The sequence below is a fragment of the Sceloporus occidentalis genome, unplaced genomic scaffold, assembly GCF_023333645.1.
Source record: "Sceloporus occidentalis isolate IW3139 unplaced genomic scaffold, rSceOcc1.0.p SCAF_403, whole genome shotgun sequence".
In the NCBI taxonomy this organism is placed as follows: Eukaryota; Metazoa; Chordata; class Lepidosauria; order Squamata; family Phrynosomatidae; genus Sceloporus; species Sceloporus occidentalis.
Genome location: NW_028317383.1, coordinates 132,474 through 159,608, shown reverse-complemented (window position 1 = coordinate 159,608; position 27,135 = coordinate 132,474). Strand labels below are relative to the sequence as shown.

The 27,135-nt window shown below is 45.9% G+C and overlaps 3 protein-coding genes and 2 non-coding genes across 5 annotated transcripts; 2 read left to right on the top strand and 3 right to left on the bottom strand.

The window, feature by feature from the left end:
- Positions 1 to 4,222: 4,222 nt before the first annotated feature.
- Positions 4,223 to 5,492, bottom strand: LOC149272902 (olfactory receptor 51H1-like). Its single transcript, XM_089506629.1, has 2 exons — positions 4,581 to 5,492; positions 4,223 to 4,264 (listed from the first exon to the last, which is right to left on the bottom strand). Exons 1-2 carry the CDS (start codon positions 5,490 to 5,492, stop codon positions 4,223 to 4,225), a joined length of 954 nt encoding a protein of 317 aa, XP_089362755.1.
- Positions 5,493 to 15,154: 9,662 nt separating this feature from the next.
- On the top strand, positions 15,155 to 16,108 carry LOC149272901 (olfactory receptor 51E1-like). Its single transcript, XM_089506616.1, has one exon. The coding sequence runs from the start codon at positions 15,158 to 15,160 to the stop codon at positions 16,106 to 16,108; it is 951 nt and encodes a 316-aa protein (XP_089362742.1). The 5' UTR covers positions 15,155 to 15,157.
- A 2,508-nt stretch (positions 16,109 to 18,616) lies between these two features.
- LOC149272900 (U1 spliceosomal RNA) lies at positions 18,617 to 18,780 on the bottom strand. Its single transcript, XR_016279509.1, has one exon. It is a non-coding gene; the product is annotated as a U1 spliceosomal RNA (small nuclear RNA).
- A 767-nt stretch (positions 18,781 to 19,547) lies between these two features.
- Positions 19,548 to 19,763, bottom strand: LOC149272899 (small nucleolar RNA U3). Its single transcript, XR_016279512.1, has one exon. It is a non-coding gene; the product is annotated as a small nucleolar RNA U3 (small nucleolar RNA).
- Positions 19,764 to 25,845: 6,082 nt separating this feature from the next.
- LOC149272898 (olfactory receptor 51E1-like) lies at positions 25,846 to 26,802 on the top strand. The gene has a single exon (XM_089506615.1). The coding sequence runs from the start codon at positions 25,852 to 25,854 to the stop codon at positions 26,800 to 26,802; it is 951 nt and encodes a 316-aa protein (XP_089362741.1). The 5' UTR covers positions 25,846 to 25,851.
- The last annotated feature ends 333 nt before the right edge of the window (positions 26,803 to 27,135 follow it).

Below are 27,135 nucleotides of genomic sequence, written 5' to 3'. Positions count from 1 at the left end.
CCTCACCTCACACATGTATACTCCTGCTGTACCGTCATCTCACACCGGTATACTCCTGCTGTACTGTCATCTCACACATGTATACTCCTGCCGTTCCTTCACCTCACACACATATAGTCCTGCTCTACCTTGATCTTACACAAGTAAACTCCTGGTGTACTGTCATCACAAACACGTATACTCCTGCTGCGCTGTCACGGGTATACTCCCGCAGTACCCCCACCTCACACAGGTATACTCCCGCAGTACCCCCACCTCACACAGGTATACTCCCGCAGTACCCCCACCTCACACAGGTATACTCCCGCAGTACCCCCACCTCACACAGGTATACTCCCGCAGTACCCTCACCTCACACAGTTATACTCCTACTGTACTCCCACCTCACACAGGTATACTCCTGCTGTACTGTCATCTCACCCAGGTAAACTCCTGCTGTACTGTCATATCACACACGTAAACTCCTCTGTTACCCCCAGCTCGTACAGCTATACTTCCACTGTACCCCCACCTCACACAGATATACTCCTACTGTACCCCCACCTCACACAGGTATACTTCCACTGTACCCCCACCTCACAGATATACTCCTACTGTACCCCCACCTCACACAGGTATACTTCCACTGTACCCCCACCTCACACAGGTATACTTCCACTGTACCCCACCTCACACAGGTATACTCTTGCCATCTCCTTACCTCACACAGGTATACTTATGCCATACCTACCACCTAACACAGGTATAATCCTGCAGTGCCTCCACTTCACACAGGTATACTTCCGCTGTACCCTCACACAGGTATACTCCTGCGGTACCTCCACCTGACACAGGTAAAATCTCCCGCAGTACCCTCACCTCACACAGGTATACTCCTGCTGTACCCTCACCTCACACAGGTAAACTCCCGCAGTACCTCCACCTCACACAGGTATACTCCTGCTGTACCTCCCCCTCACACAGGTAAACTCCCGCAGTACCCCCACCTCACACAGGTATACTCCCGCTGTACCCCCACCTCATACAGGTAAATTCCCGCAGTACCCCCACCTTACACAGGTATACTCCTGCTGTGCCTCCACCTCACACAGGTAAACTCCCGCTGTACCCCCACTTCATACAGGTAAACTTCCGCTGTACCCCCACCTCATACAGGTAAACTCCCGCAGTACCCCCACCTCACAAAGGTATACTCCCGCTGTACCCCCACCTTACACAGGTATACTCTTGGTGTGCTTTGTGGCCACACAGTCAGATGCCCTTCTTATAGCTGGCAGAGAATCTGTGGGGAATCTGTCCCTAAATGTCCATTCTTCATAATGCAGAAAATTAACCCTTTTTTGCCAGAGGCAGCTAATAAACCATCCAAGGCCCTTTTACTCCGTGCGAGATGGAAACGCGATTATCGGACGCATTAAATGCAGTTTTATGCAGAATACGTTGGCAGAGACGTATGGCTGATAACAGGGGTCCCATTTCGGGGGCTCAATGGAAGGCAGTGAAATGGTTATTTTTCCAGATCTGGAATAACCGATTTAAGGAAATTCACTGGGAGGGAAAGAATCAGAATGTCTCCGACATAAGGTGTAGCGCAGTAAGAATTAAAGTCATTAACCCGGCCCGATCGATCTCTCCGTCTAAGGTCTCCATGTTAATGCCCCAGGAACCCGAGGCCCCCTGTGAGCTGGACTGAGGGGCCTCCTGTAACAGTTTATTGAAAAGTCTGAATATATTAGATAAGAACTTATTTTATTAAATAACATTATAAAAACAATTAACCCTTTATAAGCCGCCAGTGCCTTGTCTACTCTCAGAAAACTGATGAATAACCGACTCTCTGTCTCCCCATTACTATAAAATCCCCCCTATTATTACAGGTTGTGCTGTACGAGGAAGCCGCCATCTTGCTACCCCATCACATGGTTTAACCCCTTATGGACCATAAAATGTTTTTTCAAAAACAAGCAGAGCGATTTTGGTGTTTTTATTCATTAACTTGTTTATTTAACCCCCGCACATTATATATTAATGTTTTTTTCCAAGACAAGTAATGCTTTCATTTATACACAAACCATCATTTAATATGAGGAAAAATCTAAACAAAAATGGAAAGATTTGGTCAATTTTTCTTAGTTTTCACCTATAAAAACTATACATTTTATGCCTGGCATTTTCATTTCTTTTGGCAGTTATGGGGTTAAATATGAGTGATGCGCATCCGTTTCCAAACTAGATGTTGGGTCCCAGTAGCGGCCAGTTTAACCATTTTAGGGCCACTCTGTGCCAAACATTGCAGTATTTCAATAGACTTCTTTCCTTTTGTATTGAGCCGCAGCCCCCGAGAGCAGCAATGACCCAATCCATGGGGAGGGCCTGATTACCGGACGTTGCGGGGGTTAAAATTGGAACTTCAGAATTTTGACAGCTCAGTCTGATAAGTGATCAGATGTAATAATTAATTATGTATTAAAAATAAAATGTTTCCTTTTTTATTCACAGTTTGTGAGTGGGCGGGGGGGTTAACCTCTTTCTCTCGTTCTCTCTCTCTCTCTGTCATCACTGTCATAATGATCAGATCACTCATTTTGGGGAATAAAGACACAAACATTAACTCCTAAAACACTTTCTGGAAGGTACAGGGTTTTCGCCTCCATGGCATATCTATATGGAATGAGATAAATAACATAAATCCCAGAGTGTGTTTCTCGTTATTAATCCGTATTCTCGATGTTATGACGCCGATCGCCCCTCTAGGACCACATTATATGAATTCAACCCCCACGGAAACTTCGACATGAGGGGTCATTATTGTGATTTATCCCAACAGGATGGGCTGCTGGAGAAGTTAGGCTTTATTACGCCATCATCGCCTGGCATTAAGACACGCCCATTCTCCGCCCACTTTCCCTCCTACCACTTGAGATTTTTATGTGTTTGGGGCTAGTGGCGAGCGGGACTGCCCACTGTTGCCAGCGGAACCGCCCACTACTGCCAGCAGTACCGCCCACTGATGCCAGCGGGACCGCCCACTAATGCCAGCGGGACCGCCTACCAGCATCCCTCAGAGGTACGACAAAAAATCTCAATGAAAGTAATTAATTGGTGAGATTTTCGGTTATATTTTTATTAGTTACAGATTTTCTATTAATCGAGGGAATTCTCTTTTTACACATTATAATGCATCATTTGAACGGTTCCTTCATAGGCGCAGATATTGCCCCGCAGGTAGGGCTTTTCCAAGAGGCGTGGGGTAAAAAACGCCAACATGTCACAGACATTTGGACGCGGATTGTTTTTTTTTTATTGCGAGATTTCCGTGCATACATTACCGGGACAAAACTGACACATTCATCAAAAAATAGAAAAGAGGAACTAAGAGAAAAGGAAGGTGAGAAGCGAGCTCCCTGAACCGCGTTACACCTCGAGGATAAATAATTAAATGAAATAATTGAAACTTTAGTTATTATTAATGAAAACGTTTCCATCGCTCTATCCAATAATATAATATAATAACAAACTGCATGGCGCTCGAGGGCAAACGATACATCACATGGGCAGAAACCCCCCATATCTTTATCCCAAAGTTTCAACCCACAAAACACTTATAATCGCTTGCTTTTTATGGGTTAAAAATTCTAGAAGGGGGCTAAAGCCTCCGTGGGGTTCTGACGGCCGTCCTCTCCTTTCCCGTTTTGATTTCATGGTGATATTTGTACTGTAAATTCTAACCGTACGGCGGGGTCAGACGGCACAGGGTTCCGGGTGACAGCCCAGCCTGGGGTAACGCGGACATCACCCCGAGGAGTACCGAAGGAACCCCTTTACGGGAAAACTCCCTGCTGCGTTTCTGTGTTGCGGGGCCAGACGTCTTCACATCGTTCCTTTGCACATCTGGACTGTTCTGGTCTCTTGTTTTGGTTCCCGGCCCCCCAGGCCGCTGCTCCTCAGTGTCTTAGGACTAGATTTTCCCCTAAAACCACAGAACGTTACACTATTGTCAACGGGGAAATCCTCGCCCTCGTGTTCCTGCTATTCCACTAGTGGTGATGACCTCACATGACATCATGACATCGAATTACCACAGAGGTCACTCCAGTGAGTTTTACTTACGTTTGTCCAGGATCTTCTGTTCCAAGATCAGCTGTTCCTCAGGTCTGAACATCAGCACGGCCTGGGCAAAAGCCGAACCATTTCTCCATGTGGTGTTTGGTTGTCCCAACATCTACCCATTCTGCAGACGGGGTCTCTGCGAGAGGAGAAAGACCTGGCTGGACCCTCTTTCAGGCTCCAGGTGCTGTGACCCTTCCCCTTATTATTATTTTTATTCAAATATTCACATTTTATTCATATATTCACATTTTATTCATATATTCACATATTATTCATGCCGTCCTATATGACATACATCGGACGTTATATGTGGAGCTTATCTTTCGCCTACAGCATGCGACAGAAAATGACCAAAAATGACTCACTTGGTGAATAATATAGAACATCGGTGACGGAGCACAGAAAGAAACCTACACCGTTATAACAGCGATCCCGTTATCCGGAATCCCAACCTTCGGCTGTTTCAGAACTTTCAGAATCTTCTGCCGGATCTGCTTGGTTTTGATGCTGTAGATCACTGGGTTTATCACTGGAGGGACCAGGAGATAGATGTCGGCCATGAGAATGGGGACAAGCGGCGCGGCGTGCTTGCCAAACCGGTGGACCACTGATAACCCAATGAGGGGTATGTAGAACAGCAACACGGCGCACATATGGCAGACACAGGTATTAAAGGCCTTGACGCGAGCGTCATTTGTTTTAATGCTAAAAACAGTCCAAAGAATCATTCCGTATGAAACAACGATGAACATGGAGTCCACTCCTTTGGTCAATAGCACAGCTATCAGCCCGTACCAGCTATTGACCGCCGTATCGGCACACGCCAGCCGTATAACGTCCTGATGTAGACAGTAGGAATGTAGTAGGACGTGGCTTTTACAAAATGGAAACCTTCTGGTGAGAATTGGGACCGGGAAGACGACACAGATCCCCCTGATTACTATCACCAGTCTAAACTTGGCTACAACAGAACTGGTTAAGATGGAGGCGTAGCGCAGGGGATCCCAAATGGCGATCAGACGGTCTACTGCCATGGCCACCAGAACCCCAGACTCCATTGCTGCAAAGGTGTGAAGGAAATACATTTGGGTGAGGCACGACTCAAAGTAGACCTGGTTGTAATTGAAGCAGAAAATGCCAAGCATGGTGGGGAGGGAGGTTAAGGAGACGGCGAGGTCGGTGAGGGCCAGCATGGAAAGCAAAATGTACATGGGCTGTCGGAAGCCTTCTCCTCCATGAATGATATACAGGATAGTGCTGTTCCCCAGCAGTGCGATTGTATAGAGGACGCACAGGGGGAAGGCCAGGAAGGTTTGCTTATCGCCGAGCTCTGGAATTCCACTCAGGGTAAATGTAAAGGAAACGTTCCGAGGGAATGCCATGGTCCCCGACTAAAGGAAGAAATTCCTAAGAGAAAGAGTGAGAACATGCAGCGTGAGGGTTCAGCAGTGCATGGCAATATGGGGGGATAGGTGTTTAAACATCTATGGAAAACGGTAAAGGGAGGGAGGGTGTTGGTCTTGGGGGGCATCAAGAAATGACTCCATTGATGACCAGGGGCAATAGGCTGGCTTCCAACAGAACCATTACTATTTATATGATTATTACTGATCATCGGGATGTGCAGAACTCATCACAGCAGGTCCTCAACGGCGTGAACTGCATGACTCTAAATCACGTAGCTGGGCATAGGATGGCCCGTGTCCCCTCCAAATCCCATAGGGAGGTACCTGCTCCGCTATAGTAAACAGGGGGTCTTGGGGACCCCATGCACACTTTATCATTTATTATACTGGGGGGGGGGGGTTACAACAGTTATTGTAAATTATAACTCCCTGTCTGTGCTGATCTGCAGCATTATCCGAACTTAAATCGATCAAAATCAATAGAATGAGTATCCCTGAGTGTAATATGTTCAAACGCTGTTAGTGTTTCCCGACGCGTTTCACCAAAACAATGTATTTGCTTCCTCAGGAGAAAATATTGACGGACTATGCAGAACTTCGCTGATTTTATTTTAAATATTTTCTCCTGAGGGAGCCGATACGTTGTTTTGGTGAAACGCGTTGAGATATTGAAGATATTGCGGACGTTTCTCACCATCCTGATTCGGTTGGGATTTCCACCCGTTTAAGCCAACCCTTTTGTAAGTTTTCTGGCTTTTATATTGAAGATATTGCACCATTCGGGGTTTTTATCTGTCTTATAGATTTGCCACTTGTGGTGTTTTATTTGTGAGTGTAACCGTATCGCACAGCGTTTGAACATATTACACGCTTGTGCTTTATTTCCCCCCATATGTCCATGCTGTACTTCCCACAATAAATAATGTTTGAATATTAACCCTTTGGCTGTCTATCACACATACACATGTTCCCAATGCAGTCACCTGTGTGCAGGCAGTGATTTCAGCTGTGGTAAAGCAGTCTGCGTGCATTTGTTTAGTTACTGCTGGCGTTACGTTTCGTTGTGGTCTAGAATGTCCGTGGGAAATGTTTCCGCTTTAGTCGCGCACTCTATTGAAGTGCTCGGGAGGCATCGACTCCAATGTTTTTTGGTGGTCCCGCAGCCTCATGCAGTTTCCATTTGCTGCCGTTACGGTTCAGACGGGTCACTGAAACGAGCCCCTCGTGTTTTAGGTACCTGACGCGCTTCTCAAACGGACGTCCTGCATCTCTTATTTCTCCGCGTCCCCAAACGAGATGTGAAACTGGATTTATAATGAGCCCACCAGAGCCCTACGGAGACCTTAACAGCTAAAACAACGGGCGCCTTGGGCATTAACCCCGGCAGGCAAAAGAGTTTCGGTTCTTTTTACTTTTAACTCCTAAACTGATGAGTAAATACGACACACAAGTAAGAAACCTAGAATCTGCCAGCAGATCGGATCCATCCGGCCTGTTTTTCCTAATATTTTAAATACCTGCCTAGATTAACTACTACCACTTCTGCTGGGAGACTGATCCATTTATCCACTGCCCTCTCAGTAAATGAAAACTACCATATATAACATCTAAGCCTCTGAGCCTCTAGTCTTAGATTATGACCCTAACATTTGTTCTCTCTGGGAGTAGCACTGCACCTATGGCACTGCCAGTTGGAGCGCAAGCTCTTTAGGTGAGGGATTGCCTCCCTATACAGTAGCATCGTGGAGTGCTGTATAATGGTATACAGTGCCCTGGAGGGTAACTGGCTGTAATTCGCAGGTGTTAAGATCGTACAGTAAATACTTAACAGAAGGTACAGCGTTACCCTGTTAATGTCTACCTAATGCTCCGATAAATTGCCCAATACATGTTAACGGCAGGGTCGAACTGACCAATGACAAGACATCAGGGATGTTGGAGTGCTGCTCCTAAGACCGTTCCTCGTGGGCGTAGCCCTTCCAGTACACCAGGCATTCCAACGGTCCTCGTCATATATGGGAGTAAAGGCTGAGCGGCACTTTGAATTCCTCTGTTTTGTTAACCACGATGGGAGATGGCCGAGTAGGAGCTCTTCTTTGTGCGCCATCAGGTACCCAACACTTGAGGAGCGAGACATGAAAAGTAGGGTGAGCATGCCAGGTAGAAGGCAACTGAAGAGAAGCCATCACAGGGTTTACGATCCTGATGATGGTAATAAATAAGTTTGGTTCCTAGGTTTTTGGTAGGAGAAGACAATTTGACGCGGGCAGAGGATATCCACTACTTTGCACGGAGGGGGCTGATGTTTGCCGCCGGTCAGCATGCGCTTTATAGGCCTCTTTGGGTTTATGAATGATCATGTTAGAGCAGCCCAAGGCCGGTTAGGTACCTGTAATGGCTGCAATAACCCAACGGGTTTGGGATTAGATCCTTAGGTTCGCCCACATCTCACAAGAAAGAATGTCAATGTCCTCTTTCATGCCAGGCCACCAAAATGAACATTGAGTTTGACCAACACATTTTTTTGAGGTTTTACAGAAGTATGGATTCAATTCCTTGTGTTTGAACAAGAAGCATATAGAGAACGTACAACTTACAAAGTATACATCCCGAGTCCCACTTTTGTCCCAGGTTGTGGCCAACAGCGGCCCAGACTGTTTTCAGAGTGTTTGCTGTAAGGTGCTCTGCACGTTCACTAATAGCTTACCAAAGGAGATCATAATGCAGGGTAGGATACTGTGTCCCAAAAGAGAGAGCCGTCCACCACCCTCCAACCGTTTTCCCCTCGGGTTGAGCTTTTTGGGCCGTGGGACATGTGATGATCTTCCACGGACTGGGGATAAGCACAGACAGGATAACGGGAAACAAGCCATAGTCAGGAAACCGGAGGTCAGGATAGTTGAATAACAGAGCCGAAAAAACCCAGGAAACCAGAGAAAAGGTTAGTCGAGGTCAAGCCAGGTTCAAATAAGGAATACATTTCTGGAATGCTCTAGAACATTTACACTCTGGCTGAGGTTTAAATAGGGCCTCCTATGAACATTGTGGGGGGGGGGGGTCATACGCTAGGCTGAGGCGCATTGACGTCACTCTGTAACAAGTCACCAGAATGAGGAATCTGCACACACCACAGGAACTCAGGTGCTTAGCTGTGCCAGGAAGAGCCAGCTCCCCAGTAAATCAAAATAGAAAAAGGCTCCAGGCACTCAAGGGTTCCACTCAGGCATGTTTATTTGAAGGAGAAGGACAACGTTTCGACCTCACGATGAGTTTCGACCTCAACTTGATAAAGACCTCATTGTGAGGTCGAAACGTTGTTGTCCTTCTCCTTCAAATAAACCTGCCTGAGTGGAACCCTTGAGACCCTGGAGCCTTTTTCTATTTTGAGTCACTCTGTAACAAGGCATCAGCCTTACCATACGGCTAACCGGGTCAATTGATGATATATAGGAGGCTCATTTGGTCTGTCTAGGACATAAACCATTGGCTTCCTATTAGCCCAGAATTAAGTTTAAATCCTGGTACTAACATTTAAGGCCCTCCATAACACTGCCCCCAATAATACCCCTATAATAATGTCCCCCCTTACATTAATGCCCTTGTAAGTAACTACTCACCTACTTGATCCTAACGTTCTTCCCGTAGGTTGAGGTTCTCCTCCTCACTTATCACCTCTTCCTTTTCCCGTCTATAAGATTTCACTCGTTGCCCCCATATCTCTGGAACCGACTTCCACCGAACCTGCAGCTTTTACCCCCCCAACATTCAAGAAACATCTCAAAACTCACTTCTTCAGAGAAGCCGCACCATAATGTCCCTGTCACCGATACCCCCTACACTACCTCTCACCTTTCTCCACACCTTTTGTTTGTCCTCATCCCATTCTCTCTAGATAGTAAGCTTGCGGGCCGAGTCTCTGCACCTAATGTATCGGTTTGTCTCAGTCTGTCAGTTCTCGTCTTGTCAGACCCCTTGAATGTATGTATTGTATTAAGCGCTGCATAAATGTAAGATAATGACATCCTCCGCAATACTAATCCCAGCGGCCCCGATACATGGAGAGTCCGGCCACTTAGTTACTTCGGTAGTGCCAGACAAGTTAGCCGAACCTCCACAACATGCCCCACAGGCACTTAGATTAACCCGAGAGAGTCGGAGCAGGGGTTCCTATCTCTGGCTAGGCAGGCGACGGTCAGACGAGAGTATTTCAAGCACAGGTCAAGAGCAAAGGCAAAACGGGCAATCTATGGGGCAAGCAAAAGGTCAAATACCAGGTTATCCAAAGAGGACATTGTGGCACAGCAAGAATTGATGGCAAAGCCAGAAGTGAGTGTGTGTATAGCTAAAGGATCAGTGTACATGTATAGGTAAGGGAGAGGGTGTGTGTGTCTATGTATTATTTTTCAAGAAAAAAACGGCAACTTAAGCACCTTTCAACCGGCCCTCTTCCTCTTTTATCATATCCGGTTTACCTATTGTACATCGCTACGGAATATGATGGCGCTATATAAATCAATAAATAATAATAATAACAACTGGAGTAAAACTAGATGCCACCGTCTCTTCATGTCTGCAAGAGTTTAAGTAAAATATCGTGATGACAGCGTGATGACAGCGGCTGTGGCTGGCAGTTGAACTTAGTTTGAAGTTTAGCCCCGGATCGCCTGCGTGTTGTTTTCAGGTTAGTGATTTCCCGGGGCCCGCGCGTGGCTCTCGGATGAGATTCCCAGTCGCCCAGCGATCCCTGCAGGGATTACTAAACACTTCCTATATATACTCCCAGTCTGACGGCTCGACAGAGCGAATCTACAGGCAGATCACACCACGGCTTCCACGAGCACCCACCGAGACCACGGGGCACGCAGACCACAGGTGAGAGGGCATGAGGGTCCCCTGCCCCAAGCAACGGGATCTTAGAACTAATGGGTTTTACTCCAGTATCAGGGTCTCGGGGTGAAAATAGCAGATTATCATAGTTTTACCCCAGTCTCAGGATCTCAGGGTGAATGGGCAGATTCTCAGTGTTTTTACCCCAGTCTCAGGGTCTCGGGGTGAATGGGCAGATTCTCAGGCTTTTACCACAGTCTCAGGGTCTCGGGATGAATGGGCAGATTCTCAGTGTTTTTACCCCAGTCTCGGGGGGGAATGGGCAGATTCTCAGGCTTTTACCCAGTCTCAGGGTCTCGGGGTGAATGGGCAGATTCTCAGTGTTTTTACCCCAGTCTCGGGGTGAATGGGCAGATTCTCAGGGTTTTTACCCCCAGTCTCGGGGTGAATGGGCACATTCTCAGGGTTTTTACCCCAGTCTCGGGGTCTCGGAGTGAATGGGCAGATTCTCAGTGTTTCTACCCCAGTCTCGGGGTCTCGGAGTGAATGGGCAGATTCTCAGGGTTTTTATCCCAGTCTCACAGTGAATGAGCAGATTCTCAGGGACACGCAGTCTTATTGTCCTCTGATTTCATGATATCTGAGCGTATAACATCTGGAATCCCTGCTTGAATACAGGTGACTTTATTAAGAATATCTTTACCTCCTGACCACTGTTCTTATAGCCATCTCTCTGCCACGACCAGTCACTGTATGAGGGGCTATTAAAATATTTAAAGAGCCTCAGGATCAGCAGATTTAGAAATGTTATTCCGATGGACCTCCCAAAATCTTTTTCCGCGTTTGACCAATAAACGTTGAATAAACATAATATCTTCATCTAAACATCTTTACTAAGACATCTCCCCACATTATTTAACCATTTCTGCCGCCTCGGCCCTTCGTCACATTTATTAGACATCCTTTGACGCGTGTTTCTTGTTCCGCCCCGTGCCGGCCGACATCTTTAATTCATTTTATTTACAAAATGGCTCTTACCGCAGATTCTTTGGCTCCCGCCAGGCGGAAAAGATTGTTCTAAGTCATTGGAAACCATTTTTTATGGATAATAAGAAACAGAATATTTGATTTTATAACAGAGTTTCTAGCAAATAGAAGGCTTTGCTGTATAACTAGATTTTATACATCACGGAGCTGCAATAAATACCCCAAATTACAGAATAATTACCCCGTATAGTGTTACGCAGCTGCCGTCTCTCATGCAGCGAACAGCGGCTACGGTACAGGAGCGCCAGCTTCTTTTCTCCTTTCAGACTATTTTTTTGTTCATGGCTCTTCATCTCCTGCCCTCTGTGGCTGTCCCTGCGCGGCCCCCGTACCCCCAAACCTGAACCCCTGACCTACAGAGCCGTTAACAGCCCTGCGCCCCCTGTACCTCTGCTGCTTTTCCAACTACTCTCCTCACTCTGCCCACAACTTGCGTCTCTCTCTCCATCCGCTCTCCCCTCTCGCCACCTGCGCCCCCCGCATGTTACCCGCGCCGCTTCATGCCCTGCTCTGTCAGACTCTCCCCAACCTATTACAACTTTTAACCCCTTACTAACTTGCCCTGTCCATAGGAGCTTACAACCTATCCCCAGCCTACATCTTGACAAAATCATCCGCCCTCCCCACCTTCCAGATCTCTGCCCGCTGACTTCTCCCCATCCCCCTTACTACACTCACATCATTCTCAGCCAGCAGCCCCTGTTTTTCTGTCTCATTTTCCAGGAGCAGGGCCCTCTCGTCCTTTTGCCCCCCGTGGTCCTCATCCTCTTCTTCCTGCTTTATATGGAGACCCTGAGCCTCTGCGGTTGGGGTACATAGCATCGGCAGCGCCTCCACCCGGCTGGGCATCCAGGCCATGACTACAACTCACAGTAATAACAGTAACAACACGGGGTGTATGAAAGAATAAATGGCAGATAAAGTCACGCAGGTAATACAGGGGCCGACCAGGAACACCAAACCCCGTCCACCCCGGCCCAGCATAGAGTGACCACATTTCCCGGATTCCCCTGGAAATTGCATTGTCCCGGAAATTGAAACGGCGTCTTTTTTTTTTGATGCAGAGGAGAGAGAGGGGCGCCGAGCGGTCGCTCTTGGCGCTCCTCAGTCTCTTCCACGAAGCCTCTAGCTCGGTCGCAGTGCCGGCATTTCATGCTGAGCGCCAGAATATGACGCAAATGGTTGCGTAGGGTCCAATTTTTTCAATATAAAATGTATTGGCAGCAGGGTCTAATAATATATATATATATATATATATATGTTCGCAGCAGGATCTAATATTTATATATATTGGCAGCAGGGTCTAATATTTATATATATTGGCAGCAGGGTCTAATATTTATATATATCGGGAGCAGGGGCTAATATTAATATATATCGGGAGCAGGGGCTAATATTAATATATATCGGCAGCAGGGTGTAATATTAATATATATTGGCAGCAGGGTATAATATTTATATATATATATGTTGGCAGCAGGATCTAATATTTATATTTATTGGCAGCAGGGTCTAATATTTATATATATCGGCAGCAGGAATGAATATTAATATATATCGGCAGCAGGGTGTAATATTAATATATATTGGCAGCAGGGTGTAATATTAATATATATTGGCAGCAGGGTGTAATATTAATATATATTGGCAACAGGGTGTAATAATATATATCGGCAGCAGGGTATAACATTAATATATATCGGCAGCAGGGGCTAATATTAATATATATTTGGCAGCAGGGTGTAATAATATATATCAGCAGCAGGGGCTAATATTAAAGAAACTGCCAGTTCAGCTGTAATTTTTAAATCATGTTTCAATCATAGTCTTTACTTATTATAAGTACATATTATGTAGTTGAAACTGCACGTCTAACGTATATATATATATATATATATATATATATATATATACACCTGTGTGTAATCTCATGCACTTCATAGTGTGTCCCTGAATGGGAGAAATAAAATGTAGTCACCCTAGCCCAGCACCCTCAGCCGTCACCCCAATGGCTGATGGGTAGCGGTTGGCGCACAGACGGCTTGGGGCCCTTTGAGGTAATCCAGAGGTTTAAAGCAATTATTACAGAGAGGGCGGCGGAACTCTTTATTAACGTCCGTCTATCAGCGTGACGGGGAGAGGATACTCCTTACCCGCTGCGTAGGCCGAGGGGAGCGCCAGGGTCTGTCAGCCATTTTCTGTGTCTGGATCCTGCTCCCCAGCTCTGTCTCTCAGGGAGCAGCTGATGGCACGCACCACAGCCTCACCGGATTTAACCCGGATATACACCGGAGCCACACATTAGTGGGATGCTGTCCTTCTCCCTCTGTCTCTCACTGTTCTGGAAAGTTCCAGCTCAGGGTCTCCCTATTGGCTTATTTAGTCACATGACCGCCCAGCCAGTCGCCAGGTGCCAGAGGAGCAGCAGGAAAAATTTGAGGGGTATATAGTTACATACATAGTTTTACCCAACCTTCCTACTCTTTTTTCAAAAGAAAGCAAAGAAAAAACCCTAATTAAGCTACTCCGAATTCTGCCATCAGGGGGAAAAATTCCTTCTTGACGCCAAAATCGGACTTCTTTTTTTATAGCCCTGTGTGTCATGCCTTTCTAAAAAAAATATCCAGACCCCTTTTGAAGGCATCTAATGTATTTGATAACCACCTCCCTTGGCAGTGGATTCCGTACCTTTACTGCCCTCACTGTAGAGAATCCCTTCCTTTGTCGTCTATGAAATCTCCACTCTTCCCGTCTCTGAGGACGAGCTCTTGTTCTATGTACATTTCTGTTCATGAACAGGTCACTGAAGAGCTCTTTATATCGGCCCTGCATATATTTATATAATGTATATCGGCCCCGCATATATTTATATAATGTATATCAGCCCTGCATATATTTATATAATGTATACCCTCCCTGCATATATTTATATAATGTATATCGGCCCCGCGTATATTTATATAATGTATATCGGCCCTGCATATAATTATATAATGTATATCGGCCCTGCATATATTTAAATAACGTATACATCGGCCCCGCATATATTTATATAGATGTATATCGGCCCAGCATATATTTATATAATGTATATCGGTCCTGCATATATTTATATAATGTATATCGGCCCCGCATATATTTATATAGATGTATATCGGCCCAGCATATATTTATATAATGTATATCGGCCTAGCATATATTTATAAAGGTGAGGTCTTACCATCGACCTGTAAAGAGGCAGATATCTTTTAGATTCTAGCCTATTGTTCTGACAAATGCAACCCAGTCTTACCCCAACTGTATAACCTGCCCCGTCTGTAATGCGCCTCTTTTTCTAGTTTATTCTAGTGGTTTTTCCCTTTATTCTCACCCTCCCTTTACCCTCTCTCCCTCCCCTCATTACAGTCCCCCCCCCATTTATCCTCTTCACTTGTAACCCCTTTTATTATATTTTATTGGTAGAGCGAAGTCTCTGCCTGTCTGGGGAGGGAACGGCCGCTCAATCATAAAGCAATAAACCGAGACGCCTTATTGAGCGCCTTATCTAAAGCCAATCTCCTAAAAATGACCCCTAACTTTGTATGTAGAAGGAAAGTAAAATGGAGACGTAGGGAAAGAGTAGGGTTTGTTCCAAATAGTAGATATAGTTTGATAATATGATGTAATATGATGACATTGAGTTCTCTTGGCCAAATAATGATCCTTCTTCTGTTCCAGAACATGACATTTCCATGAGAAGATCAAGAAGGTCTGAGGTAATATCTGGAATGAACTCGTCAAACATCACCAGCTTCATCCTCAGTGGGATTCCGGGTCTAGAAGACTACAATTTCTGGATCGGTTTTCCTGTGCTCTCTATGTACATCGTGGCTGTCTTAGGGAACTGCACCCTCATGTACACCATCAAGACCGAGCCGGACTTACACGAGCCCATGTATATCTTTCTATTCATGCTGTCCGCCGTCGATCTCTTCTTAGCCACCACAACCATGCCCAAAATGCTGGGGATCTTCTGGTCCAACTCTAGAGAGATCCCCTTCAACATGTGCCTGGTCCAGATGTTCTTCATCCACTTCCTGTCGGCTCTGGAGTCTGGAATCCTGGTGGCCATGGCTGTAGACCGTTACGTGGCCATCTGTCACCCTTTGAGATACTCCGCAATTTTGACCAACAAAAACATAATAAAACTCACCCTGATGATTGTGGTCAGGGGGTCAGTGGTCATGATTCCCTTCCCGTTGATTATCAAGAGACTCCCTTTCTGCAGTGCTAATGTCCTGACGCACTCCTACTGCCTTCATCAGGAGGCCATGAAGTTGGCCTGCGCCGATATCCGAGTCAACATTATCTACGGGCTGTTTGGAATCCTCTCTGTGATGGGTGTAGATTCGCTCTTCATTTCCTTATCCTACTTTCTAATAATTAAGGCCATAGTTGGCCTGGTGGAAGAAGCCAGTTTAAAAGCTTTCAGTACATGCGCGGCTCATATCTGCGCCGTCCTCGTCTACTACATCCCGCTGATCGGCCTGTCCGTGGTGCACAGATTTGGAACCGCCGCTGTCCCAAACCTACACATACTCTTTGGGAACGTTTACCTCCTCGTACCCCCCGTAATTAACCCCATCATTTATGGCATTAAAACAAAGCAGATTCGCGGCAAACTGCACCGGATTTTCTGCAAGAGAATGAATTGGACCAAAACTCCCGGGAACCTGTAATCTCCGCTTTAAGATAAAATAAATTATATTATTAATTATTATAATAAATTACATTCTATATAATATTTCCAGGCAGTTTTTAAAATTGACATGTGAGTAAAATATAGTTGAAAGGGACACTGGGTCTAATACCCCCGCATGCGCAGCCGTGCTCCTATTAGCCCCATCTCCCAGGCATATATAGGGATTTTACCGGTAACACTTCTAGAAAGTATAAAAATGACTATTTTTGTATAATTCACCTTCTATCTTAGATTCAACGAATGCAAATGTACTTCTTCAGCAGACATCAAATGATGCCATCATTCAAACCTTATTTGCATGCTTTGCCTACAACATGAATCTGCGGAAATATTCAAATCTAAGTCCATCCTTAATCTTCATGGCAATAAAAAAGAGAGAAAGACCAGAAAAAAAGGGGAAGCAGTAAGCCCCTTTTCCAATGGTGGGTTTCTAGATAGGTGAAGAGGCGACTCTTCCCTCTTTTCGCTGGCCTGGGGAATGGTTCTATGCATGTTTAATAAAAGCTGTGGCCCAATGCCCCACCCCACACAATGGTGTCCAGTGTCTTTATTTCTCATGGAGGGGTGGGGTATTTTGGGTTCCTTCTTTCTTTGCCCCCTTGCTACAGGTCTAAGCAGTCAAGAAAAACTTCCATACAAAATAGTCTCTGAGCCTTAGAGTATGACATCTAAAATGTCTCCTCTCAGCGAGTAACGCTCCACCTACAGCACTGCCAGTTGGAGCGTAAGCTCTTTAGGAGAGGGAATGTCTCCCTATACAGTGCTGTATAATGGTATACGGTGCCCTGGAGGGTAACCGGCTGTAATTTGAGGGTTTTAAGGTCCCACAGTAAGTATTTTTTAATTCTGTAAATTGCAGACATGTCCACATCTTACCACAAGGGGGCAGACAGACACCCAAAAGATACCGAGTTACCCTGTTAATATAAGTCTACTTTATGCTCAAATTACCTGGCCAACACATGGTTAATGGCAGGGCTGATGGGAAGTTGGCTTTAAGGCTGGTGGCCGCCTAATGTCATAAGTGAGGCCTATGACTGGAGGCGGTGGTTTTTGCATGTGGAAGATAAACGAGAAGTCAGACAGTGACACCAAAGCAGCGAGCGTGTGGGGAAGCGACGGCCGCACTATTCACATAGACCGCGAGCGAGGTTTGTTATCGAAAATTATGCAGATTTTTTGTCAGAAACAGAACCAGACTGGCCAGAAAAAAAAGGCGAGGTGTCGTTACAAAATCCGTGTCCTGTGTCATCTGTTTATTCTTTATCTCAATAAAGATTCAAAATACAAGTGGAAAAAAACACACATGCTTTGTGCAAAAAACAGTGCAATCGTGCAAAAGAAAAGGCTATATATACCTTCGTATACACCACACAGTGGGCGCTAACACTAGGGATAGTGTATACAAAAATAAAAGATGCATGCAGAGGTCCGAAGAACAAAAAGTGCTTACCTCAAGTAAGCTTAACCTCACACATCACCATAGCGCCCAGTCTAGAACCAAAGACCGCTGACAAATATGATGGGGGTAAATGCGATGAAAAACCCATCCACATAAGAATAAGGGTGTAGCAGAGGCATTATTTAACACGGACCTACACACACCAGCCAGAAATCCTAAACTTGTAGTGCAAGTCTACTACCACAACTGCAAGGGATTCTGGGTAGGTATATGCAAATACGGTTTGCCTCTATATACACTTTATACATGGAGCAAATGTCGGCTGTTTCTACAGCGTTTAAAAAATACCCAGGACAGAGGTGTAGAAGCCAGATAACCAATCGTGGCAGCTGTTTCTTCAACCACTGAACATACATTACATCCAAGGCAGGCTGCGACGCCGCGCAGAACGGCAACATCAGCAGCTTGACCGAGGACGCTCTGTGATAGCGTTTTTGCATGCTTTGGAAAAGCAAGAAGGATAAAAAAAACAACCAGAGAAGCGTGAGTGATGAGACCACACGTTTAACATTTAAGACCTCCCAGGGGTGGGGCTTATGCAGATATATTGTCTCTGACGCAGGAGCAACACCTGATCAGGCCGCAAGAGTCTGGGGCGGTACCCTTTTCCCTAACCATAACGGAGGCGGTTCCTGGCAAAGCTAGAGGTGAGGCAGCGCAGAAGTACTTTGAGTACTTCTGGAAAGGCAAGCCTTGGTGTGAGCTCCCGGAAAGAGCAGACAGAAAAGTTTGTAGGCGGCAGTCGCGAGCGTTTGATGAGCATCGGAAGAGACAGGGCGAAGGAGCTTCCTCCCAGCCCGGCTGGGTTTGAAGCGGCAAAGCCAGCTAACCTAATGGGTGCATAGACGGGGTAAGGCGGAGGCATCCCTTAAGCCGCTGAGTAGCCCTCTTAGGAGGTAGCAGCAAGAATCGCTCCTTGAGAACCAACAGAACATAATGCTACACTGCCTAGCTCACCAACAGAATAAGACCCTGCCAGCAACCAAGATACTGTTGCAGGCTCTATCTTTAAACCAGGATAATTAGGGGAAAGCACAAACGCAGCCCCCCGCCACCAGAAATTATGCAGTCAAGTTTCCCGCATTTGGGGAAATCACAGAGATCAGCACAGCTGGAGTGCAATGGTTGAGCCTCACCCTGGGAGAACCCCCCTCGTGATCAGGTTATCTCCCCTGCCAGGTAAGTATGAGTTGCCATAGAAGATGGTGGGGGGCGCCACTTCCACAGCCCTCGCTAAAGTCGTGGTGGGGTTTCTGCTCTAATACTTAGCCCTGTGAAGAACAGCTGCTTGGACAAGGTGCCTGCACACAGGAAATTCCTCATTGTTGCCCTTCAGGGAAAAATATTTCTGTGTTAAGCTGCGCTCGTATAATCCAGCATTCCCAGAGTACTTTGCAGCACAAAAATTTGCACGCGGTAGCACCGCCCATCAACCAAGGGATACAAGAAGGAGCATCCAAGGATGAGCGGGGAGCCTGGGCCAGAGGCCAATATCTTTGTTTACCCCGGACTTTATATCCTTTAGTCGCATCACTAGCTCATGGACCGACGCATCAGTCTAAAACCATTATGAAGGAGATTATCGACAAAATCTGGATCGCACCAGGAATCACCCCGATGCTAGCACGAACCACCGAATCAGGCAGGGAAGGAGCGTTGAACTTGTGAAGTGTTTACCCATTGGCGACCTTAAAGCACGAGCCGGGCAACAGGACTTGGCTATTATTTGATGTTGGTACGTAGAACGTTTCCATTAAAGGCTCATGAAACATAGGCAACATTAAGCCCCTCGCGAGGTGTCTATCTTGTTAAGAGTAGGCCTGCCTTGAAAGCTAGTACGACGGCATAGAAGGAAGGCCCTTGACGCGGAACAGACGCGGCCATCGAAGAAGCCAACAAACACAATTAAGGCTGTATCCGCAGAAAGCACAGCTCGACGTCACTACGAGAAGTAACCACTCAGCTTGCGCGTTCCCCCTCCTAACCTGCTCTCGCGACGAAAGGAACAGTCATCAAAAGCAACAAGCAGCCGTTAGCCACAGTGCTTGATACTCGCTTCGCGCTCAGGAGAACGCACTTGAGCTCTTCATCATGGTTACCGAGCCTGACCACGTCCGAGCACATTTCTCCGGTCGGGCACTATAGAAATGATCCCTGAAAGTATAGTCTTGACGTCCGCCCTGCGACTGACACCGTCCCACCTAAAGGCATCGCTATATAGCTTGCAGCGACAAACTAAAGCTAAGACATTCGCACAACACGGAAAGAGAAGAAGACTTTGCATTGCATTAATATTATAAATAATTTGGGAAATGGCTGAGCCTCTTTTCTTTTTTGAGAGACCAAGGTTGTGCTCTTCGGTCATCTTCTGTCGTGTGTTCATCAATCGTAAAAAAAGGGAGCTGCGGTGATCCAAACTGTGGAAGCCACATGGAGCCGTGTCCTCAATCTTCGTCTTCTTGGGCTGCACTCCCCAAAGGGATATGCGGCCAGGATCTTCTAGGATCTCCCTGAGAGGTGATCCACTGAAGTCTTCTCGTCCTCCTGTACGAGAAACTTTTTAAGGGGCCCAGAAGGCACACACCACAGTCCCCGACCAATACTGGACTGAATCTTCACTGTAGCTTCTGGTGACCCAATGGTTCCTGACTTCCGAAATCTGAATGAAACGTGCTCTGAATAAAAAAAACCTGAAAAGTACGTGCCAGTGAAGGTATCACAGGCCCCAGCCAATGGTTGGTAAGGTAAAAAAATCACCCTCCACCACCAGCCAATGGCTGGGTATTAAAAAATAGTGCATCATGAGGATCCAAGGTGAATACAACGTGCTTATCAACCCGTGCAAAGCAAAAAAAAGTGCCCCCCCACACTCATCACAGTGCCGAGTGCCCCTGTGGATCCATGCTAGGAGACGCTATAACACCTCAGGCTCTTTGACGCTATCCCCAGCCTTAAGACCAGTGGACCAAGCTTTCCCTCTCTCACAGGTACTCACTTCATCTTGATCCACATTGAAAACGTTGCCCGTCTTTCCTCTCCTTGGATAAGGCAGTTGCCCACAAAGTGAGTGGAATGCGATTCAGGTGTTGCTGCTTTGAACAACTCCCGGTATCTTCTACACAAAGCAATAACTACAAAGGTGACATAGAATATAACCCCCCAAAAAGCCCTGGATATAGCCTCTCAAGAGTGGAGAATCATCGATCTAGCAGCATCTGTTTGCTGAAGGTGTCAATGTACAGATCCTGACATTCACCTCATTCTGTTTGATGACCATGGTCTGTCGGATCCAAGGTTCTAGAGATGGTAGGTCCCCTGAGGCCCTACTGCTTCCGCTAGTACCATCACTGGGTCTGAAGAGCAGTCTGAAGGCAGTTGGGTGGTCCCTGCTGGGAGGTCCAGAGGTGGCAGCTCCAAGGCTGGGAGGGCATCCTTCTTTCCCTTCATCTCCTCTTGCAGGCAGAGGTTGCTGTTTCCCTAAAGATCCTGTTGGAAGGGAGGTTATAGCTTCTTCCTTGAAGGTCCTGCAGGTATCAAAAGCATATATTGCCACCTTTCTACAGCTGTTTATCAAAGAGGGGAAGAACCTGTAGATTCTTTGCTGGTTATTCAGAAGCTGAAGGGTTCCTCCTTCTACTGGGGTTGGAGTCTTCCTGCGTATTCTGCCTTTATAGCTGCAGAAGATTCCTGAAGATTGGTAAGTTCTCTAAACTCTTCTGCTTGATGTCTTCCTGCTTCTCGGCTAGTTATGATAGCTCAAGCTGCCAGGAGCGCTGAGAACATGTCTGTACGAAATCTGATAACTGGGTACCCACATCCTGTACGGAACGTCTCGTTTGTGGGAGAGCTCCCCCCATTGCTTTCATCTTCCTGCCCCGAGAACCTTAGATAATGGCACTATATAAATCAATAAATATGAATCATCGCCTAACTGGAAGCAAAATGGAAACTTAACCCTGGCACTCAACGGGTTAAATATAAGTTATTAATTGTACCTACATGGCACCTTCTCTTATGTGTACATGAGTTTAATCAGAATATCATGATGACAGCGTGATGACACCGGCTGCGTCTGGCAGTTTCCTGGTTTAGCTTTAATCACTAATTCACTGTTCATTGAAAATTAGTCAGAAGCCCCCGGATTGCCTGCGTGTTGTTTTCAGGTTAGTGATTTCCCGGGGCCCCGCGTGGCGCTCGGATGAGATTCCCAGTCGCCCAGTGATCCCCGCAGGGAGTTTGAAGCACTTCGTATAAATATTCCCAGTCTGACGGCTCGGCAGAGCGAATCTACAGGCGGATCACACCACGACTTCCACGAGCAGCCACCGAGACCACGAGACACACAGACCACAGGTGAGAGCTGTCAGGACTTACCCCACACAGGGGGCATATGTAGATTATCAGGGTTTTTACCCCAGTCTCAGGGTGAGTGGGGCAGATTCTCAGCGTTTTTACCCCAGTCTCAGGGTGAATGGGAAGATTCTCAGGGTTTTTACCCCAGTCTCAGGGCCAATTAGTAGATTATCAGTGTTTTTACCCTAGTCTCTGGGTGAATGCGTAGATTCTCAGGGTTTTTACCCCAGTCTAAGGGTGAATGCGTAGATTCTCAGGGTTTTTACCCCAGTCTCTGGGTGAATTGTTAGATTCTCAGGGTTTTACCCCAGTCCCGGGGTGAATGGGCAGATTCTCAGGGTTTTTACCCCAGTCTCTGGGTGAATGGGTACGTTCTCAGTAAACGTTTTATTTACTTGAAAACAAAGACTAGAAAATCCGCTGCTTTATAAACATAGTATTTCCAATTTACTTAAAATACACTGTTTTTATTTGTCCAGTCCCCCTTTCCTCCCCTGATGCCCCTCTTTTCTAGGAGGTCAGAATGTTTGCTGGGTATGAGGGTATCGCAGGGTTCTACAGCCCTAAAAGCCCCAATAATGTGTATAGATACAGCGCTGGGGGGGTTATATTACTGTATACAGCGCTGCGGGGGTTATATTACTGTATACAGCGCTGGGGGGGTTATATTACTGTATACAGCGCTGGGGTTTATATTACTGTATACTGCGCTGGGGGGTATATTATTGTATACAGCGCTGGGGGTTATATTACTGTATACAGCGCTGGGGGGTATATTATTGTATACAGCGCTGGGGGGTTATATTACTGTATACAGCGCTGGAGGGTTATATTACTGTATACAGCGCTGGAGGGTTATATTACTGTATAAAGCACTGGGGGTTATTACTGTATACAGCCCTGGGGGGTTATTACGGTATACAGCGCTGGGTGGGGGTTATATTACTGTATAAAGTGCTGGGGAGGGGGTTATATTACTGTATACAGCCGGGGTTTCCCCCTATACTGACTCTCTCTTGGCGTATTGGCTCTGCATGCCGTGTGTCAGTGTACATCCGTGTACGGTACATAGTAACATGTGAATGTGCCGGCGTCCTGTTGGCCGGGGCCCAGCTGGCTAGCGTTCTGCTGCCTGTTAATAATAAATTGCGGACGTCTCCCCCGAGCTGCAGCCGCTTCCTCTTTCTCTGGGTTGAAGTCGTGGTTTATCTCTCGCGTATCTTTAGATGTTATCAGCCGACCGCCGGCTTCTGAATGAGCGCTTTGTTTCTCCTCTCTCTATCTCTCTTATCAGTTAATTGCGGGTTATCTCCTAAATTAGATTCTCTCCGCGCCGCACCTGCCCCAGGACACACAGCGCTCACTCTGCCCCAGGACACACAGCGCTCACTCTGCCCCAGGACACACAGCGCTCACTCTGCCCCAGGACACACAGCGCTCACTCTGCCCCAGGACACACAGCGCTCACGCTGCCCACGTACATGGCTCTGGCTTTCTCCGTGTTACACGTCAGTTGTGCCACCATCACACCCGGACCCACGCTTGGTATTTACACGTGAGATCTCGGACCCCTCGCATCCATGAAGACGTTTACTGGAAAGGTACGGCTGCAGATTTACTAATATGTCACGTATTGGACCCAATCAATGCATTGTAAGCAATTCCCGTGACCCCCACGCGTTCCGTGGCCCCGTTTGTGGGACTGTGTAGTAATATTTTGTGAGGATTTCTTCTGTAAAATGAGGAGAGAGCTACGTGATGTAGGTCTGGGTCTCCTCTGCTGTAACTTGAGTTCAGGTCAGAAAGCAGGGTATTGATTTGGGTCAATGTAACGGGAAAGCCAAGCGTGGCACTTGCATTTCTTAAGGCCCCCCCGTGTTTAAAGGGGAAGCTTCCTCTGGGCAGCCATCTTTACTTTAAAAAAAATGTCCCTCCCATAGTCCAAGTAACCCCAAAGCCTCCATCTACCCCTGCCAGGCCATACTGCCCCATTTGCCCCTCCTAGGTCATACTCCCCCCATCTGCCTCTCCCGGGTCATTTTCCCCCATCCCCTCACTAATATGTTTCCAACTTTCCACTTTTCTACCCAATCAAGACCGTGACCCAGTTTTAGTACAAATTTACTCACCCCCATAAATCTGCCCCATCTGTAATGTGCCTCTTTTTCTATTTTACTAGTTGTTTACTTGTCTCACCTCCCCTTTTTACCCCCTCTCCCTCCCGGCTCTCTCTCTCTCCCCCATTTATCCTCTTCACTTGTAACCCCGTTTATTGCATTTTATTTGTAGAGCGAAGTCTCTGCCTGGGGAGGGAACGGCCGCTCAATCATAAAGCAATAAACCCAGATACCTAAAGCCAATCGCCTAAAAATAACCCCTAAAAAACCTTCCCCTTAGACTCGGGGCAGTTCTGGGCACCGGTCCTTAAAAAGGACATTATGGAAATAGAAAAAAATGCAAAGGCGCCCCCAAAAAATTAACAAGGGAATTACTTACTGCATCTTTTATAACTGCGTCTTAGAGGGGATATTATAACGCTGTATAAATATATGCGGGGCCAATATACATTATATAAATATATGCGGGGCCGATATACATTATATAAATATACGCGGGGCCGATATACATTATATAAATATACGCGGGGCCGATATACATTATATAAATATATGCAGGGACGATATCCATTATATAAATATACTCGGGGCCGATATAGATTATATAAATATATGCGGGGCTGATATACATTATATAAATATATGCAGGGAGGATATACATTATATAAATATATACGGGGCCGATATACATTATATAAATATATGCGGGTCCCATATACATTATATAAATATATATACGGGGCCGATACACATTATATAAATATATACGGGGCCGATACACATTATATAAATATATGCGGGGAGGATATACATTATATAAATATATGCGGGGCCGATACACATTATATAAATATATGCGGGGCCGATATACGTTATATAAATATATACGGGGCGGATATACATTATATAAATATAGGCGGGGCCGATATACGTTATATAAATATAGGCGGGGCCGATATACATTATATAAATATATGCGGGGCTGATATACATTATATAAATATATGCGGGGCCGATATACATTATATAAATATATGCGGGCCGATATACATTATATAAATATATGCGGGGCCGATATACATTATATAAATATATGCGGGCCGATATACATTATATAAATATATGCGGGGCCGATATACATTATATAAATATATGCGGGGCCGATATACATTATATAAATATACGCGGGGCGGATATACATTATCTAAATATATCCGGGGCCGATATACATTATATAAATATACGCGGGGCCGATATAAAGAGCTCTTCAGCAATCCGTTCATTAACAGAAACGTACAAAGAACAATCGGTTGTCCTCTGAGACGGAAAGAGTGGAGATTTCATAGACGACAAAGAAAGGGATTCTCTACAGTGAGGGCAGTAAAGGTACGGAATCTGCTGCCGAGAGAGGCGGTTCTATCAGATACAACGGATGCCTCCAAAAAGGGTAAAAGCAGAACATACAGGGGTATAAATGACCGAATAAACAGTCATATTTTAGAGCTTCTCGATCCGAGAAGAAATCTGATCGGCTTTTGGAGTCAAAAGGAGGAAGGACAGGTAGAAGGGTGAACATGATAGGTTACTGTGTTACTATATTACTATATATGTTACTTAGAAGGAAAGTAAACCGGAGAAGTGGGGACAACGTGGATTTTGTTCAAACTAGCAGATAATATGATGTCATCTGATGACATCGGCTTCTCTTGGCCAAATAATAATCCCTCTTCTGTTCCAGAACATGACATTTCCGTGAGAAGATCAAGAAGGTCTGAGGTAATATCTGGAATGAACTCGTCAAACATCACCAGCTTCATCCTCAGTGGGATTCCGGGTCTAGAAGACTACAATTTCTGGATTGGTTTTCCTGTTGTCTCGATGTACATCGTGGCTGTCTTAGGGAACTGTACCCTCATGTACACCATCAAGACCGAGCCGGACTTACACGAGCCCATGTATATCTTCCTCTTCATGCTGTCCGCCGTCGATCTCTTCTTAGCCACTGCAACCATGCCAAAAATGCTGGGGATCTTCTGGTCCAACTCTAGAGAGATCCCCTTCAACATGTGCCTGGTCCAGATGTTCTTCATCCACTTCCTGTCGGCTCTGGAGTCTGGAATCCTGGTGGCCATGGCTGTAGACCGTTACGTGGCCATCTGTCACCCTTTGAGATACTCCGCCATTTTGACCAACAAAACCATAATAAAACTCACCCTGATGATTGTGGTCAGGGGGTCAGTGGTCATGATTCCCATCCCGTTGATTATCAAGAGACTCCCTTTCTGCAGTGCTAATGTCCTGACGCACTCCTACTGCCTTCATCAGGAGGCCATGAAGTTGGCCTGCGCCGATATCCGAGTCAACATTATCTACGGGCTGTTTGTAATCCTCTCTGTGATGGGTGTAGATTCGCTCTTCATTTCCTTATCCTACTTTCTAATAATTAAGGCCGTAGTTGGCCTGGTGGAAGAAGCCAGTTTAAAAGCTTTCAGTACATGCGCGGCTCATATCTGCGCCGTCCTCGTCTACTACATCCCGCTGATCGGCCTGTCCGTGGTGCACAGATTTGGAACCGCCGCTGTCCCAAACCTACACATACTCTTTGGGAACATTTACCTCCTCGTACCCCCCGTAATTAACCCCATCATTTACGGCATTAAAACAAAGCAGATTCGCACCAAACTGCGCCGGATTTTCTGCAAGAGAATGAATTGGACCAAAACTCCCGGGAACCTGTAATCTCCGCTTTAAGATTAATTATAAATTACATTTTATTTAATATTTCCGGGTAGTTTATTTGTAAATAGAATTTACACGCAAAAAAGATTTTTAGCAAAGGGGTTACGCTCCGGGGGGGGGGGGTCATTGGGGTGTTTTGTTTATCTCATTAATACATAATGGAAATTTAATTTTAATTTAACTATTAAACATATTAAATAATCTGTAGATTTTACCAGTAATTTTTTAGCAAGTATAAAAATGACTATTTTTGGCTAATTCACCTTCGAGCATGGATTCAACGAGTGCGAATCCACTTTTTCAGCAGACATCAAATTATGTCATGTGATGATG